Source organism: Caenorhabditis elegans, chromosome IV (genome assembly GCF_000002985.6).
Source record: "Caenorhabditis elegans chromosome IV".
In the NCBI taxonomy this organism is placed as follows: domain Eukaryota; kingdom Metazoa; phylum Nematoda; class Chromadorea; order Rhabditida; family Rhabditidae; genus Caenorhabditis; species Caenorhabditis elegans.
In genome coordinates, this window is record NC_003282.8 from 7,763,881 (window position 1) to 7,779,116 (window position 15,236).

Below are 15,236 nucleotides of genomic sequence, written 5' to 3' on the forward strand. Positions count from 1 at the left end.
ATTTGAAGAAAAGGACACAAAAAAAAGAGAATTATCAACGATATTAGTTTATTTCGTTTTTCATTTGAATACAAAATACTGCTTACGCAAAGCTTGAACATGAAAGCAGTAGATCAAGCTCCCAAAAAGAAATCTCACGAGAGGAAACGTAAGGAAAAGAGAGTTCATACTGGAAATGGCACGGCCAAAAAGCATCACAAACGAAAATCGAGAAGCAAATCAAAGAATAAACCGAAAAACGGATTATCGTGTTGTCGGAAGAAGAAGAAGAAATCGAAGAAAAGCAAATCTAAAGTGACAAAGAAGCAACCGAAGAAAAAAGTTATAAAACCATTGGCACCGGTTCCAAATGAGGTAATTTATAGTAATCAAAAAATAACTGAATACAGCAATCTTCTAAATTTACCTAAAAAAGCATGCCAGAACATTTAATTTTGCAATGTCGGTGGGAATTCGTTCCTAAAATACAATTTTCTAATTCTCTTAATATATCTCTCTACCTAAACAGAAAAGAAAATCAACTAAACTTTTGATTGACATTATTAACAATTGAAAATAGGAGAAAGTTACGAATAAATAAAAATAACAAAGCGACTTCAAAACAAACCGTAGCCACGTCGTGGCGAGACCTCCGCACAAAAATCTTACGCGTCCCTTGACAACGACCGTAACCTAATTCAATTTTTGAAATTGCAGCAGCTTGGAGAAGTCGTTCTCGTTAAAAATGTCAAACTTCCGGAAACACCACAAAAGCCAGAAAATGGTGAAATTTTAAGACAAAAAATGGTATTCGAAAACAAATAATTTTAAGATACCCCGGTAAAAGATGGCTTGAAACCACCGAGAACAACAAATTCTGTTGAAAAGATTAATCTCTCTAAAGAATCGTTTAACCTTTCCAACGAAAAAATCGCAAGTGATAATGGAACAGAAGAAAAAATGGAAAAAAAGAACGTAGATTCTCCAGCAGACATTCAAGATGGTTTAAAAGGGAAAAGTAAACAGAAATCGGAAGAAAAGGTTCATCAGAAGGCTAAGGACGATGCGAAAAGAGGTTAGGATATCCTTTTTAACCCATTACTCGTTCTTTTTTCAATTTTAGAATTAGGCTATAGAGACGAGAATTTCCGCCTTTTCTTACAGGCGTGGGCCTCGCCACAAGGACAACGAGTTACTTTAATTCGTGTCATTTCATGGAATGATATTGTATTATTTATATTTCTATTTGAAAGATCTTTACAGCAATTTTTCATTTATTTTGAAAAGATGCTGCCATAGAAATTGGTCACGAGCTACAGTAACCCATTGTGCGCGTGGCGAGACCCATGCGCGTAAGATATGGCAAAAACTCTAATCTACGTAATACATATTTTACAGGTGACGAATGCAACAAATTCAAAATATCGGACGAAAAGTTGACTAAATGGAAATTGGTAGCACAGGAAACTTTGAAGGATGATGCAAACATTGCTGTTGTACGTTTTTCTTTGTTTTGATATTGTGTCCACAGTTCCTCACCGCAATTTTATCGACACCAGCCGTACTCTCTGTCCCTCTGTCGTGAGTGAGCCAAATTTTATACTAATTTCAGAACGAATTCGAGAAAGTATCCGGGTACTTACCACCACATATAAGCAAAAATCATTTTGTTTCTAACATGGATAAAAATCGATTTGTTGACGTCATTTGCATGGATCATTCACGTGTTAAGCTCACTGATTCTTCATATATTCATGCTAATTGGGTTGATTTGAATAGTTCAAAAAAGGCAATATTGACACAATTACCGCTTTCTCATACTGCTTCTGATTTTTGGCAAATGATTATCGATCAGAAAATCAAATGTGTTTTGTTGATTATGACCGACGGAGAATTTAATAAATTTGGTGGAAATTCGGTTTTTCCACAAAATCAGTAAGTTTTATTCATATATATTTGCATTCTGTCCACAGTTTAAGAAGACCTAATTCAGAGATTTTCTGAAATTCGAAGACCGATTCATTCGAGTTGGAGAATTCAAACAGGTTGAGCTTGGAAAAGGATGGAATCTGAAAGTGTTGAGTGTTTCAAATGGAACCTACAAGACGTAAGTCTTTTTTTTCTTTTTGGCCCCTCCTCAGCACGTAGACATTCATATATGAGGTAGGTAATAAGGCAGGCGAACAGGCATGATGCAGACATGAAAAAGTCAGGCAATGAAACAAGTTGTTACGTAGGCAAGCAGGCTTGATTCAGACATGAAACAGGCTCATAGTCATGCATGAGGTAGGTACACCGGCAGGCATTAGATTAGATAATTTCCCTTCTCTCTGAGATTTGAACAAAATATCGGCATTCGAAGAAGTCAAATAGGGGTCATCCGGAATCCGCTTCAAAAAAACCAAATATAATGTCTTATTTCATTATTTCTCGCTCAAACTCTTGTCAGATTCATTCATGTCCATCACTACAAAAACTGGCCTCATGGATCAATCCCGTCGGATGTAAAACAGATTTGGCAGGTACAATCGTATCTTCGAAAGTACACAGACGGTCATCCACCTGTTTATATGAGCATGTCTGGGTGTGGAAGAGCTGGAACATTTGCACTTTTTGAGACAGCACACATGTCATTGCACAATGAGCAACCATCGTTAAATATGGTCAAATGTTTGGAAAATGTGAGATTTTTTGAAAGAAATTGGATTTTCCAAATGATAAGAACTAGTGGGATTGTCTTTTTTGTTATAAATTTAAGGCATTTCTCAATTCAACTTTTTTTTTGTTGTAGGTTCGCAATGGGAGACTTCACTCTGTTCAGAATTTGAGTCAATTTTCGGTAGTCTACACTTTGATTGCAGAGCATGTTCTTGGAAATGTAAGTTTTAATTTTAATTTTAATCTTCCTTTCAAATAATACGAGATATTTTTATTGAATTAACTGAATTGAATTAACCTGTGAACATTTTCATATTGTTTTAGAATTGAGAGCTTATAGACTAAAATTAAATTTCTGGCATATACTACTTAAGTTTGTCCTGCATTGTTGTACAAAAGTTTTGAAACATTTTTATTATATCATTCCTTTCAGGGAATTGGCAAAAAGGATGTTGAAGAACAAGAGAACAGCATAGACAACATTTTGAGACAACTGACAATTCAATGAATGACATTTTAGATGGAAGATGATTTCAACTAATTTGTAATGAATATGATTGGTTGAATATGTGCAAGTAAACAATTATTTCAATTCAAATTGACTATCTTATTCTCTCTGTTGATTTCGGCCAATTATCCTTTGTGACCACTCCCACTGTGTTGCAGATGCGGAGCACACATATGGTTTCGAGTATTCTCGACACGTGCACAATTCTTTGTTTGTTAAATTGAGCTGGCAAGATATTATTTTTATTCAAAATGTTTAAACTGATATAAGCTATTTAATTTGGAATATTATTTAATGACTAACAAGTTTGGTTTGACATTTTATTCGCCTCTCACAAACTTGAAAATTCTCAAAGCGAACCCCCTAATTACTACTGTTTACAACGTTTGCATAATGACAACCATTTTTCATTGATCTACTTTACTCTACGTATTCTTCAAAAATTGCATTTTCCATCTTTTGATTGTTTTTCGATGATGTTCGTTAAATCGGTATAAGCGAACCATTGTAAACAATCAAAGAATGGAGAATCAATTTATGATCTGGAAGATGTAAGTTTATAAAAAATGAAGGGTAACAAAACGTTTTCCATTATATGAATTCTTCAAAAAAGATTAAATCAAAGTTTTTGTCGGCGGAGGAGTATGAAAAGAGCAAACGCTTAACTGAAATACATGTCTAGCAGTGTCGATTGCTCTACAACAATAAAAAAAAAACAGTTTTAAAAATTATTTTTCAAAAGTTCAATTTATTTTCGTTTTAAAAAAAACCTAAAAGAAAAATGTTCAGTCAAGGTTTTGAGAAACTCGGAACTTTAAATGAAAAGGATCGTCTGTGTCAATTTCCACCGATCGTGATTTTGGTGACGGCAAAACGTTGTTGTAAAAGTTGCAAGAATGCTCGAAATTTCTCAAAAAAAAAAATTTTTTTTGGCAAGTTTGGCAACTTTCCAAAACTTTTGACAGATCTAAAGCATTTTGTAAATAGTTGTTAAATTCATCATTTCGACTCGTTTTGAGTACATTTTGGCAAGATCCCATTTGGTTCACTTTCAAATACAGTAATTTTACCGTAAATAAGAAACTTTCTGATTTGATCAGAATATGTCTTTCTATAATAGGATATGTGTAAATCAGTACACTAAGTTTTGTTTTCTTTTCGCCAGTTTAGTTGTTTGAACATCAACCTTATTTCAAATACATTGTTTCAAAATAAACTTTATTGGCATACAAATACAGTAATCACAATTTAAAAATGTATATTACAGAAGCAAAACGAGCCGGAGTTGGTGAAGAACAAATATTTATAATCCAAAAATTGAATAAAAATTAAAAGTAATTTAGAAAAATAAGATATTGTCGGTTTATTTTTATACCATTTCTTGTAATTCAATGAATGAAAGTTCCGATATATTTCTTCCCGATCCGACACGTGGCAATTCTCCATGGCTCACCGTATGCAAACTTCCAGATCTTCCCGTCGCAAAATTTTTCAAAACTTCAGTGATTGTTGGCTCATGTTTTCTGGATTGAATTGTCTCGTGAGTGGCTATCACAAAATTCTCAATGATTTGATCACGAGTACTTGGATTCTGAAATCAAAAAAATTGTTTTAATTTCAAATTTTGTTACTCTATTCACACATTGCCAAAATAATTAAATACACGTTCCCTCATTAAAAAGTATTTTTCTAATTAATACCACCTCCGCCGCCTAATCTAAAAATTTTAATCCAGTGAAGCCCTTCAAAATCTAATTGAGATTGTCTTTTTGATTCGTTGACGAAATGAAAAAATAATGAAGTAAAAAGAAGATTATGACTAAGAAAATTCTAGCATCAAGGGGATTAAAAAGACTCTCAAATATATTTGAAAGTTACCTGTGTTTTTATTTTCCACGTGTCAATTGTTTTTGACCACTCACATGGTTTTAGACGTTCACATGCGTTTTCAATTCTGTTCTTCTCCTGAAATATTGGAATTTGATTACTAAAAGAAGGTTGATATTTTAAGAAAACTGATGGAAAAGAGGAAAAATTACGGATATGTTGTTATAAAAACTTATCAGATTTATTGAAATTAGTATTCAAAACTCCAAATCTAAATAATTTTTGAAAATCTGTATTGCAAAAAATATATTTGAGAACAAATGAAATATGCAAGAGTGTTTCACTATTTGTGCATGTGTTTCTTCTTTTCAAAACAATACAAGCTACTTTAAAATAAGAAATAGTTTCTTAACATACTCGTACTTTATAGAAAGATCTAACAATTAACACATAGCCTCAGTTTCACTTTTTCTACATAATTTTACACTGAAAATATAATATATCTGATTCAAAAAAATATGATTTCACAAAAGTTATTTCCCGAATTTTGTTGATGTCAATTTCCGATTTTTAGATATTCAATTTCATGGTGAATAATGAGTTACGTCAAGAGAACAAGTGGGTGATCAAATAAATCTATTATTAGACTTTTATTTTCTTCGAGATATTATTATCACAAGATGTCGGCTTTTGAAATTATAACAACAACAACAGGTTATTCAGATTCGTATGATGAATTGTATGAGTTTTTGATAAAAAATGGTTTATGTAGATCTAGTAGCCGTGAAAAGACCCATATACAAATAAACATGAGCCTTTAAAGTAAAGTTAAAGTAAAGTTAAAGCAAAGTTTCCAGTTTTCACGAAATTTCGATAACTTGAACTTTCACTTACATTAATCGAAAGTTGTTTCCTTGCTCGATTCATATTTCCAGATATGAGCCATGAATAATCGGGGCGTCTTTCTGCTTTTCTCTCGGCTTCTTCTTTTTCTTCTTTTTCAATTTCAAACCGAATAACAGCCATTTCAACTTCACCCATAACGAGATCAAAAAGAAGAAAATTATCAGCATAATCTCCGATTGTTTTTCTGTCATCACGTGCACTTTGAGTTTCTGATGGTGTATCGAAACTTCTAGTGACACCCTCACTTTGGAACAACCAGCGGAACATTTTTTTCTGGAAAATTGACTGGTTTAGCTGGAATTAGTAATTCTCAGTGAAAAGATAAACTATAAATATTACCCAGACGCGATATCTTCCGATTTTCCACCAAAAATACGGTACCCGGTCTCGACACGACAAATTTTTGTTGAATAAAAGTGGTGTGCACCTTTGAGGAGTACTGTAATTTCAAACTTTCGTTGCTGCGAAATTTTCATCGATTTTTCATGAAATTGCATAGTTTTCCTTAAAAAATATTTTTTATTTATTAAAAACACCTAAATTTTAACAAATTGTGAGAACTATGAGGAATCGATGAAAATTAAAGAAACGAAAATTTGAAGTTACAGTACTCTTTAAAGGCGCACAATTGTTTTACATTTAACAAAAATGTTTCGTGTCGAGACCGGGAACCGTATTTTTGGCGTAAAAATCGCAAAAACTCGTGTCTGGGTCTTACACAATTACTTGAAAACAATTAATATGAATTAATCAACTTTTTTTAAAAATTTACTGTTGTTTATATAATAATTAAGATCTTGTTTACTAATAAAAAAAATTGAGAAATGTGAATGTGAGAACCTAGCTAGAGAAGAGCTCATAATAAAAACGAATGAGAGAGCAACCAAATCAAAGCGGATTATATTTTCATCTTTTTATATTCTCATATGAGAGAGTGAGTTGTGCATGGCACATTCACGTTGCTATAGTAATGATGAGAGGCGGGCGGAGCCTGTCAAGAGTATGATGATTCACTCCATGCATTTTATTCAGCTTTTTAAAGAGTATTATCAAGAACATTGAAGGAATGATAAATGAAGAATAAATAATGATTATGTGTTGTGCACGTTGGTTCCATGTGGCGGTGTGAACAACACATAAAAAGTAATTGTAAGAGTACAGAAAAGATTTAAGGGAATTCGGAGAATAGTTATTCAAAAAATGACAATTATTTAAGGCGGCAAAGTTGGAAAAGGTAGTGAATGATTTGATCCGTTCAACTCAAAAGCATATAAAAGTGAAGAAATTTCTGGTTCCAGTTGTCCATTTTCAGGATGACCACAAAGCGGATTACATTGTAATGAAAGCGGAAGAAGAAACATCATAAACGGTAAGCAATATTATAATGAGTATCTGTTGATTGAGATTTAAAATCATAAATAAGAAAACGATCAGTCCATCCCATGGTTTACTGATGATCGAAACGAGCTCTCTTTTGCTGACCACCGTGTTGTTGGTAGATGAATCCAGAGTTATTCGGATAATTTGTTCTGACTGGAATTTTTTGCTGATCCTGCAGCCATCTAACTTGAGTAGCCGGGCCATATCCCTGCAAATAATTGAATTACTATAAAAATTAATTATTTTAAAATTTTCAACTGTGGGATTTTTTCTGAAGTTGTTAACTAAAAAACAAATGTTAAATCTTGAATATCACAATTCGTGTATCATTATTATCAGAATTTATGAAGCACAAATAATTTGTAAAAAACTATTCAAAAAATTTGGTTGGAATTCTTTTTATATTTACTAAATATTTTAACTTTTTTCTTTCGAGAAAATGAACTAAACCTAATGATTGCCTAGGAACAACTAGTATTCATAAAACTTTGATGATTCTAGATATTCAGCAGTGATGTTTTTGTCACTTCTACCTTTAAATGGTAAAGTGAAAAACCACGGTGGTTTTTGTTCAAGATTTTTACAAAACAAAACTGTACCTTTTCATTTCTTGCAGCAATTCGGAAAATGATAGCTGGTTTGTTGGTCTGATCAACAAAAGCCGTTCCCAGGTTTGATTGTAGAACCTGGCAGTCAGCTTGCGGTCCACAGTAAACTCTCATAAAAGCGAGTTGACTATCAGCCGAATTTGCAGATTGATTCTTAACGGCCAAGTAAACGCTGTACTCAATTATCTTTCCAGAAATATTCGTGTTTGATGGAGGCTCCCAGGTGAGTTGTGCGCCTTCGTGTGACTTGGTAATTCGAATCGATGATGGAGCACTTGGATATCCCGGGACGCATGTCTGAAAAATCAGTATAATTGTAGTTTTGTACTTTAAGAGAATATGCATTTGGAAAGAACCGTGTTGGATTTTAAGTAGAGCGTAATCATTCGTTTCGAGATGTATTTAAATTTTTCAGTTTTTCAGATACAAACCTTGCACGATGCAGTCTCACTCCATGCTCCTTTTCCTAAGCCATTGATTGCTGAAACACGGAATCGGTAAGATTGCCCATTGATCAGTGGAATTTTGTCCTCAGTAGTGAATACAGAATCGTTGACACATTTAAAGGCATTATGATCAATCAAATCATTCAGTTGCTTTTCGAGGGATTGCTGTCGATCATTGAAGTAATGAGTGACGTTGATTGTTGCTTTATCTATGATTCCAACATCAAACCATGGCAAATCATCATCACCATTCTCTTCTTTCATCTCATCTGTTTCTCCAGCGTCTGAAGGTTTTTGATCTTTTTCAGAGTCTTCCTCCAATCCAGATTCATCAGTTTTTTTCTGCTCACACGTACTCGAGTCTGCACTCTGAGCATCATTTGATCTTTTTGGAGAGGCAGTCTCATTCTTTTCAGTGTCTTCAAATAAATCTTGTGGCAATCCGCCTTCGTCAGTGGCTGGTTTTGGATCCGCCGGTGCTGTGTAAGTTGTTCCCTGAGTTGAGATTATCGAAGGGGCTGTTCCTTGTGGTTTCTTTGGAGACTGTTCTGTTTCTTTTTGTGATGGAGGAACAATGGATGGTTGCTTGCGAGGAGATGTTGTGGCACGTTTAATCGGCGATACAGACTGCTCTTTAGCATCTCCGAATCCAATTTGTAAGAAATATCCTGACGCTCCTTGAACTATTGGCCATGATATCTTGAATAAACGAATAATTATGTGATTTACTAGCGTTTTTTATAAAAAATATTACCTCAAGAGAATTGAATCCTGCACGTCCAAGTTGAACTTTTCCTGGTTGTTCAGGTAAAATAGTATCCAGAAGCCACATGTCACGACAACAGACTTGGTTACTCCAAGCCTTCCGATATCCATCTCTGCCCGACCAAATATACATACGATCTCCCACTGCAGCAGCACAGTGTCCAGCTCTACCACGTGGAATAGTATCTTCATCGGAACAGTAGAGATGAAGTGGAACCCAGCGGTCTTCAGTAATATTCCAACATCCGAGAGAGCTCGTACACTTCCACTCTTTCTCAGTTTGTTGCTCAGTACTTGCGTGCTCAAGAAGTGGAACCCATCCTCCATATACAAACATTTTGTCTCCAATCAATACAGAACTATGAAGAGATCTCGGCATTGGAGGAATGCCAGTACGTGGATCATCAAACTTTATTTCAGTCCAATGGAGAGTGTTCAGATTCAAGTACCAAAGATCTCCGAGTCTTACACCATTCATTCCGCCATATACAACCATTCGAGAAATTGAATCCTTTTCGTAAATGACTGCAGTGTGTGATTCTCTTGAAATTGGTCCGGGTCCAGTGGCGTTCAGTTTTTCCCAAATTAAATGTTGAGGTCCAGAAAGGTTGATAACATATAGATCATCCAAGTAGTGTGGAACATTTCTTTTGGGATCATTCAGATCATTCGATAAACCACCAAAAACATAGGCTTTTTGTGATTTTTGAGAAACGACGAAGCTATGTCCAATACGTGGGCATGGTAAATGGCCGTTTGAGTGGACTCTTGGATTCAATCGACGCCATTCCCAACGTGTTGACTGTAGTTCGTATAAATCATTGGTGTACTTCCCGTATTCAGTCATTCCACCGAATCTATAAATCTTATTGCCTAGGGAAATAGCACCAAAAGCTGCTGCTGGAGTTGGAACATCTCCACAACATTGCGGTGCGGTCCATTCACGCTTTTCTGTAAGTTATTTTAATTTTTCAAATTTATCGAGAGCAAGCTTACGTGTATTGTACGCATGAAGTTCATCTATCATTCCTTCGTTTCCACCTCCAAAAATCACAATCAATTCTTTTAAAACAACCGCTCGATGTCCATGTCTCGGTCTTAAAATAATCAAATTAAAACGAGCATGAATTCGTCATTTAAAACTTCGGATTGGGTCCCGTAGATTGTTGTACAATACGCCATCGAACGACATTTTTCTCCTGTTCCTCCGATCGGGATTCCTAAAATCAATATTAAATAAATGCATAACGAATCAAAATACTTACGTCTCCACGAGAATAATTTGTTGCCTCTAAACCGACATCTTCGTCCATTTTATCTTAAATTTATGAAATTTATTATTTTCAAAAGATCAAGCGTATAGAAATTACAAAATTTCAATAAAAAGCTTTTCAAGGAAAGAAAATATGAACATGGCGCGTTTCGTCTCTGTCTATGTAGCATTTCACTTCTCAATAGAGCGCGTTTGCAGTCAATATTTTCGAACAAAAATTTTACGCTCTTCTTTTTTCGTTTGAAAGTTATTTTGTTAATTCCGGGTTTGCAACTTCAATTTCAGTCGATATTTAGATTGAAAATCAAAAATGACTATGAAAGAAGTGGAAATAACAGCTGAATCTCTAGCTAAATTGACTCCAGCGAAGGTATGTTTGCCAAACGCGAGTTTTTGCATTGCCAAAAAATCACATTTTCTTTTCCAGCAACCAAATGACACAACAACAAGAGTCAATAGTCTTTCATATGGCTTAAAAGGAGATCACATGATTATGTCGACAGATGATGATTCTATGTTTCTGTACGATATGAACACCGGCTTACGCTCTCGCAGTGTTAACAGTAAAAAGTATGGATGCTCACATGTGAAGTTCGCATCAGATTCGATGTGCGCTCTTCACGGTTCAACAAAAGTTGACAGTAAGTTTTTTAAATTGAATTAACTTTTCTAAATATTTTCTAATTTCACTTTCAGACACTATCAGATATCTATCACTCACCGACAATAAATATATCCGCTATTTTCAAGGCCATGACAAGCTGTGAGTGAATAATTTCAGCAAATCTATATTTAAATTTAAATTTTTACAGCGTTACTGGAATAAACGTTTCACCAATGGACGATATGTTTCTCTCAGTTGCCGAAGACAAAACCATTCGACTTTGGGATCTGAAAACTCATAATTGCATTGGATTAATGAATCTTTCGGCAACTCCTATAGCAACATTTGATCCAGAAGGACTTCTTTTTGCAGCAGGGCTTGACAATAACATTATCAAACTTTATGATTTACGATCTTTCGACAAAGGTCCATTTTCTAGTTTTGGTCCTTTGGAAAACGAAGACAACGTGGAATGGACTGCAATGCGATTCTCGCCATGTGGAAAATATATAATGATTTGTACAAATTCATCACAGTTATTGTGAGTTATTACAAGAAATTTAGAGATTATTCGCGAACTATTTATTTTAGACTTGTGGATGCATTCACGGGACTTATAAAGTTCACACTGGAGGAGCATCAAAACGCACAAAAAATTCCACTGATGGCCTCATTCACACCTGAATCTTCTCATATTATGGTGGGAAGCTCCGATGGTTACATCTACTTCTATGACGTCGAAACTGGAGAAATTGCTCTGAAAACATTAGCTCCAAACAATCAGACATGCCATATTGCTGAATTCAGCCCACAGCATTTCGTTGCTGCAACCGCTGATACAAAATTAGTTAGTTGAATTAGAACTACGGTCCTAAGTTTGTTTTCATAATCTTTAATTTTAGACTCTCTGGTGTGCCTCCGATGAACTAAAAGCACAAGCACAACAATCGTAATCACTTGGATCTCAAGAAAATCTCTTTTTAACTATCTCATTACCTTATAAAAGGTGCCAAACTAAAATCATTCAATATTTTATTTATTGCTTTTTTATGAAACTGGTTCATTTTTCTTTGGATGTCTGTTAATGAATTTCATTAAAAAAAAGTTTTTTTCTGCTTTTAATACTAGTTTTTTCTCACTATTCGAATATTGTTACAATCAAATTAAACCGAAAAGTAACTTCAATTCAGATGTACAATGATGAAGAGCTTATAACAGTTCAACCAGAAGCTTTTAAAGCATTAACACCTTCGAAGGTAAAATTCGACGAAAAAAAGTTTATATGTTAATAAATTTCTTCAGAAATTCAACGAAACATCAAATAAACTTCTCGATTTAGCATATTCAGACGATGGAAATAATTTGATTGTGTCTGCAGAAGATGTTGTACTTGTTTATGATCTTCGAGATGGATCTAAAGGAAAATCAGTGAGATATTTTATATTTTAATCGTATTAAATTATAAATATCACAGATAGAGTGTAAGAAATATGGAGTCAATTGTTTGGAATACTTGGACACAGTTAAATGTGTTCACAGTGGTCCAAATGACACGACAATTCGATTACTTCATCTACAAAAGAAATCATATGTCCGTTATTTTGATGGCCACCGTATGCCGGTTAATTTTATACGAACAAATCCGAAAGACCGTGAAAAGTTTTTGTCAAGTTCTGTGGATGGAGAAATACGAATGTTTGATACGAGAACTTTTGAGAACTATGTAAGTTAATTGTGGAGTGGAAGTGAATGGGGATTTTGCTTCAAAATATCTCAAATAGTCTCAAATTCAGAAATACCACTAAAGAAAAACGAAAAAAATCGCGAAAGAATCATTTTGGAGGAAAATAAAAAGGAGGATTAGCTAAAATTGAAAAATCGCGTTTTTAAAAGTTGGATTTATGTATCACTCTATCTCGATTTTTTCCGCTTTCTTTTACGGTATTTTTGGTTTTTTGGATTTCCTAACAGCAAAATATTTTGCTAAAATTTCCATTTAATCCAACTCAATATTTAAAAAAAACTATTTTTTGCAGTAAAAAATTCAATATATAAATAATCAATTATTTATTTCCAGGGATGCCTTCTAGCTGGACACACTCCTCTAATTGCTTTTGATCCTGATGGAATTCTATTCGCTGTTGCAACAAAATCGGACACAATCAAACTATTTGACATGAGATCATTCGACTTGGGTCCATTCCAATCATTTATCATTACTAAAACTGATAATGATGAATGGTCGGATATCGAGTTTTCTCCATGTGGGAAATTTATTTTAATTTCCACGACAGCTGGAAGTGTTAAATGGATTGATGCTTTCGATGGAACACTGATTCACAGCTTTTCCCAACACAAAAATCCAAATGTCAGTTTTTTTTGATAAGCGAAAATTAAATGTTACTCAGTAGCGAAGTTTTGCGATTTTGAGCGAAAATGCGGGTTATATCTCTCGAAGGCATTTTTTTTTGTGAAACTTTAGTGAAAAATATCAAGAGTAAAATAAATACCTCAAAATCTAGATGAAAAAAAAAACAAAATGTGAAAAAGAAAAAAAAATTCAATTAAGGAGAGTTGGGTTACTGTAATCAGGACTGAATCCAATTTTTTTTTCGAAAACGAAAACGAAAATAGTTTTTTCGCCAACAATACGATTTTACAAAAAGACGAAAAACATCAAGTTATGTCAATTATAAACGTTTCTTTAAACATTTTGAGCAAATATGAATTTCGAATGTTATTTTCTATAAAAAACTTGAAAAATTATAATTTTTTAAACAAAATTATCTTTTCTATTTCAGAAAATCCCACTTCGAGCATCGGTCTCCACTGATTCTGGATTCGTAATGGTAGGAAGCGCAGACCGAAACGTTTATATCTATTCAACAGAAACGGGTGGAGTGACTTGCAAGCTTCCAACTCCTTATCCTGAACCGTCACATGTAGTTGCTTTCAATCAGAAACAATTCCTGATGACATCTTTAGGACGAGAAGTTATATTATGGGCACCCAGTGAAGAATACACTCAGAATCTTTAAACAAAAAGATGCAAATAGCACATTTCAAATCATTCCCCATTGATCTCGATTCAACATTTTAAAATTACGATATTTATAATTTTTACTCACAAAAACAACAATATGAATGTAACAACAAGTTGAGATTCGAAATGAAGAAAGTTCAATATCAGAAAGAATATCTTGATGACACCATTGCTGCTTCTTCTGGAACCATATAATCCAAGATTTCAGTAATAGTTGATTTCTGCTCTTCGGACATAAATGCGATTAAAAGATCAAAACGACTGAGTTCACTGATGATCATCATTCGTGCGGCGAGATGGGGAATCGTGCGACCAGTTTTCAGATGAAAGTTGAGTGCCTTGAAGATTTGAACAGCATATACATCGTCTAGGAGTTCATCGAATAATTCTGAATATTTATCCATGCTGATATTCTGAAACAAATTTCGATTAATTCTGAAACGTCACAGATTTCCAACTTACTAAGAAATATTCTGCAAGAGGAAGCAAACTTTGGGCTCTTTTCAACATATTCACAGCTCCAACAAAATCTTGATAGTCCTTTGGGTGTGGTGGAAGCTTTGTTATATACTTTGGAACAATATTATCATTCTCTGGTTCTTCAGCGACAATGATCTCCTCGATCTTCTCAATATTGTACGTAAAGTCGATTTTTGTGAATTTTTCATCTGATTGTAGATATTCGTCTCTTTCGATTGACGGAAGATCAATAACTTGCACATTTTTCTTTCCTTTCAGATCATTTGCTTGTCTCTCCATATTTGGATCATTCGAATATTTGAAACAAGTTTTCATATCTCTTTCAGCCAATTCATACAATTCCAGTGCTTTGAAGGCTTGAGCTCTTCTGTAGTAAGCTTTTGCTGCAGTTGAATCCAAATTTAGTGCAGCAGTACAATCGATTTGGGCAAGTAGAGGAAGATCTGCGTTGAGCCCAGCTTGAGCTCGATTACTGAATACAATTGGATCAGGCCAATGTTCAAGACTTTTCGAATAGATTGTCATAGCCTTATGATACTTTTTCTTCTTAAAAGCTTCGTTTCCCTGCTCTTTCAGACGTTGTGCAATTTTTTTTTCTTCGTCCATTTCTGAAACGAAATATTTTATTTCAAAATAAGGTAATTCACAAGTAAGCTCTATCTCCAAGAATACTTTTTATTCATTCAAGACACGAAAAAACCTTTTACAAGTACAGTAACCCATTCATCAGTATTCTGAAATCTTATTAGATTTTTTGGG

At 34.1% G+C, this 15,236-nt stretch overlaps 6 protein-coding genes and 1 non-coding gene across 7 annotated transcripts; 4 read left to right on the top strand and 3 right to left on the bottom strand.

The window, feature by feature from the left end:
* Positions 1–50: 50 nt before the first annotated feature.
* C46A5.1 (Tyrosine-protein phosphatase domain-containing protein) lies at positions 51–3,232 on the top strand. The gene is made up of 9 exons (NM_068876.5): positions 51–354; positions 697–763; positions 812–1,054; positions 1,378–1,475; positions 1,592–1,914; positions 1,973–2,086; positions 2,429–2,660; positions 2,771–2,857; positions 3,071–3,232. The coding sequence occupies exons 1-9, from the start codon at positions 100–102 to the stop codon at positions 3,143–3,145; spliced, it is 1,494 nt and encodes a 497-aa protein (NP_501277.1). The 5' UTR covers positions 51–99; the 3' UTR covers positions 3,146–3,232.
* Positions 3,233–3,580: 348 nt separating this feature from the next.
* mir-1820 lies at positions 3,581–3,687 on the top strand. Its single transcript, NR_024301.2, has one exon. It is a non-coding gene; the product is annotated as a pre-microRNA mir-1820 (primary transcript).
* A 659-nt stretch (positions 3,688–4,346) lies between these two features.
* Positions 4,347–6,382, bottom strand: rdl-1 (Rentinal Degeneration 3-Like). The gene is made up of 4 exons (NM_068877.2): positions 6,218–6,382; positions 5,867–6,151; positions 5,024–5,110; positions 4,347–4,736 (listed from the first exon to the last, which is right to left on the bottom strand). Exons 2-4 carry the CDS (start codon positions 6,143–6,145, stop codon positions 4,515–4,517), a joined length of 588 nt encoding a protein of 195 aa, NP_501278.1. The 5' UTR covers positions 6,146–6,151; positions 6,218–6,382; the 3' UTR covers positions 4,347–4,514.
* Positions 6,383–6,889: 507 nt separating this feature from the next.
* On the bottom strand, positions 6,890–10,395 carry hcf-1 (Host cell factor homolog hcf-1). The gene is made up of 7 exons (NM_068878.5): positions 10,343–10,395; positions 10,221–10,297; positions 10,074–10,174; positions 9,067–10,028; positions 8,298–9,011; positions 7,858–8,163; positions 6,890–7,466 (listed from the first exon to the last, which is right to left on the bottom strand). The coding sequence occupies exons 1-7, from the start codon at positions 10,388–10,390 to the stop codon at positions 7,326–7,328; spliced, it is 2,349 nt and encodes a 782-aa protein (NP_501279.1). The 5' UTR covers positions 10,391–10,395; the 3' UTR covers positions 6,890–7,325.
* A 135-nt stretch (positions 10,396–10,530) lies between these two features.
* swd-2.2 (WD_REPEATS_REGION domain-containing protein) lies at positions 10,531–12,158 on the top strand. The gene is made up of 6 exons (NM_068879.7): positions 10,531–10,720; positions 10,778–10,991; positions 11,047–11,113; positions 11,163–11,495; positions 11,546–11,801; positions 11,857–12,158. Exons 1-6 carry the CDS (start codon positions 10,661–10,663, stop codon positions 11,905–11,907), a joined length of 981 nt encoding a protein of 326 aa, NP_501280.1. The 5' UTR covers positions 10,531–10,660; the 3' UTR covers positions 11,908–12,158.
* Positions 12,145–14,142, top strand: swd-2.1 (Anaphase-promoting complex subunit 4-like WD40 domain-containing protein; the record flags this gene model as incomplete). Its single annotated transcript, NM_068880.3, has 5 exons — positions 12,145–12,210; positions 12,257–12,382; positions 12,429–12,677; positions 13,032–13,322; positions 13,756–14,142. The coding sequence occupies 5 exons, from the start codon at positions 12,145–12,147 to the stop codon at positions 13,990–13,992; spliced, it is 969 nt and encodes a 322-aa protein (NP_501281.2). The 3' UTR covers positions 13,993–14,142.
* On the bottom strand, positions 14,059–15,085 carry rpap-3 (RNA polymerase II-associated protein 3). The gene is made up of 2 exons (NM_068881.2): positions 14,460–15,085; positions 14,059–14,410 (listed from the first exon to the last, which is right to left on the bottom strand). Exons 1-2 carry the CDS (start codon positions 15,081–15,083, stop codon positions 14,141–14,143), a joined length of 894 nt encoding a protein of 297 aa, NP_501282.1. The 5' UTR covers positions 15,084–15,085; the 3' UTR covers positions 14,059–14,140.
* Between the last annotated feature and the right edge of the window lie 151 nt (positions 15,086–15,236).

What these genes read in the sequence shown, in the direction of transcription:
- hcf-1 (NM_068878.5), bottom strand. Translation starts at nt 10,390, where the DNA reads ATGGACGAAGATGTCGGTTTAGAGGCAACAAATTATTCTCGTGGAGAC. An exon ending in GTGAGACTGCATCGTGCAAG is followed by an intron (nt 8,164 to 8,297) that starts GTTTGTATCTGA and finishes CTGATTTTTCAG; the next exon opens with ACATGCGTCCCGGGATATCC. An exon ending in TTGCTGCAAGAAATGAAAAG is followed by an intron (nt 7,467 to 7,857) that starts GTACAGTTTTGT and finishes AATTATTTGCAG; the next exon opens with GGATATGGCCCGGCTACTCA.
- swd-2.2 (NM_068879.7), top strand. Translation starts at nt 10,661, where the DNA reads ATGACTATGAAAGAAGTGGAAATAACAGCTGAATCTCTAGCTAAATTG. An exon ending in TTTCAAGGCCATGACAAGCT is followed by an intron (nt 11,114 to 11,162) that starts GTGAGTGAATAA and finishes AAATTTTTACAG; the next exon opens with CGTTACTGGAATAAACGTTT. An exon ending in ACAAATTCATCACAGTTATT is followed by an intron (nt 11,496 to 11,545) that starts GTGAGTTATTAC and finishes TATTTATTTTAG; the next exon opens with ACTTGTGGATGCATTCACGG.
- rdl-1 (NM_068877.2), bottom strand. Translation starts at nt 6,145, where the DNA reads ATGTTCCGCTGGTTGTTCCAAAGTGAGGGTGTCACTAGAAGTTTCGAT. An exon ending in GGAAACAACTTTCGATTAAT is followed by an intron (nt 5,111 to 5,866) that starts GTAAGTGAAAGT and finishes CCAATATTTCAG; the next exon opens with GAGAAGAACAGAATTGAAAA. An exon ending in CGTGGAAAATAAAAACACAG is followed by an intron (nt 4,737 to 5,023) that starts GTAACTTTCAAA and finishes TTTTGATTTCAG; the next exon opens with AATCCAAGTACTCGTGATCA.
- rpap-3 (NM_068881.2), bottom strand. Translation starts at nt 15,083, where the DNA reads ATGGACGAAGAAAAAAAAATTGCACAACGTCTGAAAGAGCAGGGAAAC. An exon ending in CTCTTGCAGAATATTTCTTA is followed by an intron (nt 14,411 to 14,459) that starts GTAAGTTGGAAA and finishes AATTTGTTTCAG; the next exon opens with AATATCAGCATGGATAAATA.
- C46A5.1 (NM_068876.5), top strand. Translation starts at nt 100, where the DNA reads ATGAAAGCAGTAGATCAAGCTCCCAAAAAGAAATCTCACGAGAGGAAA. An exon ending in TCGGTTTTTCCACAAAATCA is followed by an intron (nt 1,915 to 1,972) that starts GTAAGTTTTATT and finishes GACCTAATTCAG; the next exon opens with AGATTTTCTGAAATTCGAAG. An exon ending in CAGAGCATGTTCTTGGAAAT is followed by an intron (nt 2,858 to 3,070) that starts GTAAGTTTTAAT and finishes CATTCCTTTCAG; the next exon opens with GGAATTGGCAAAAAGGATGT.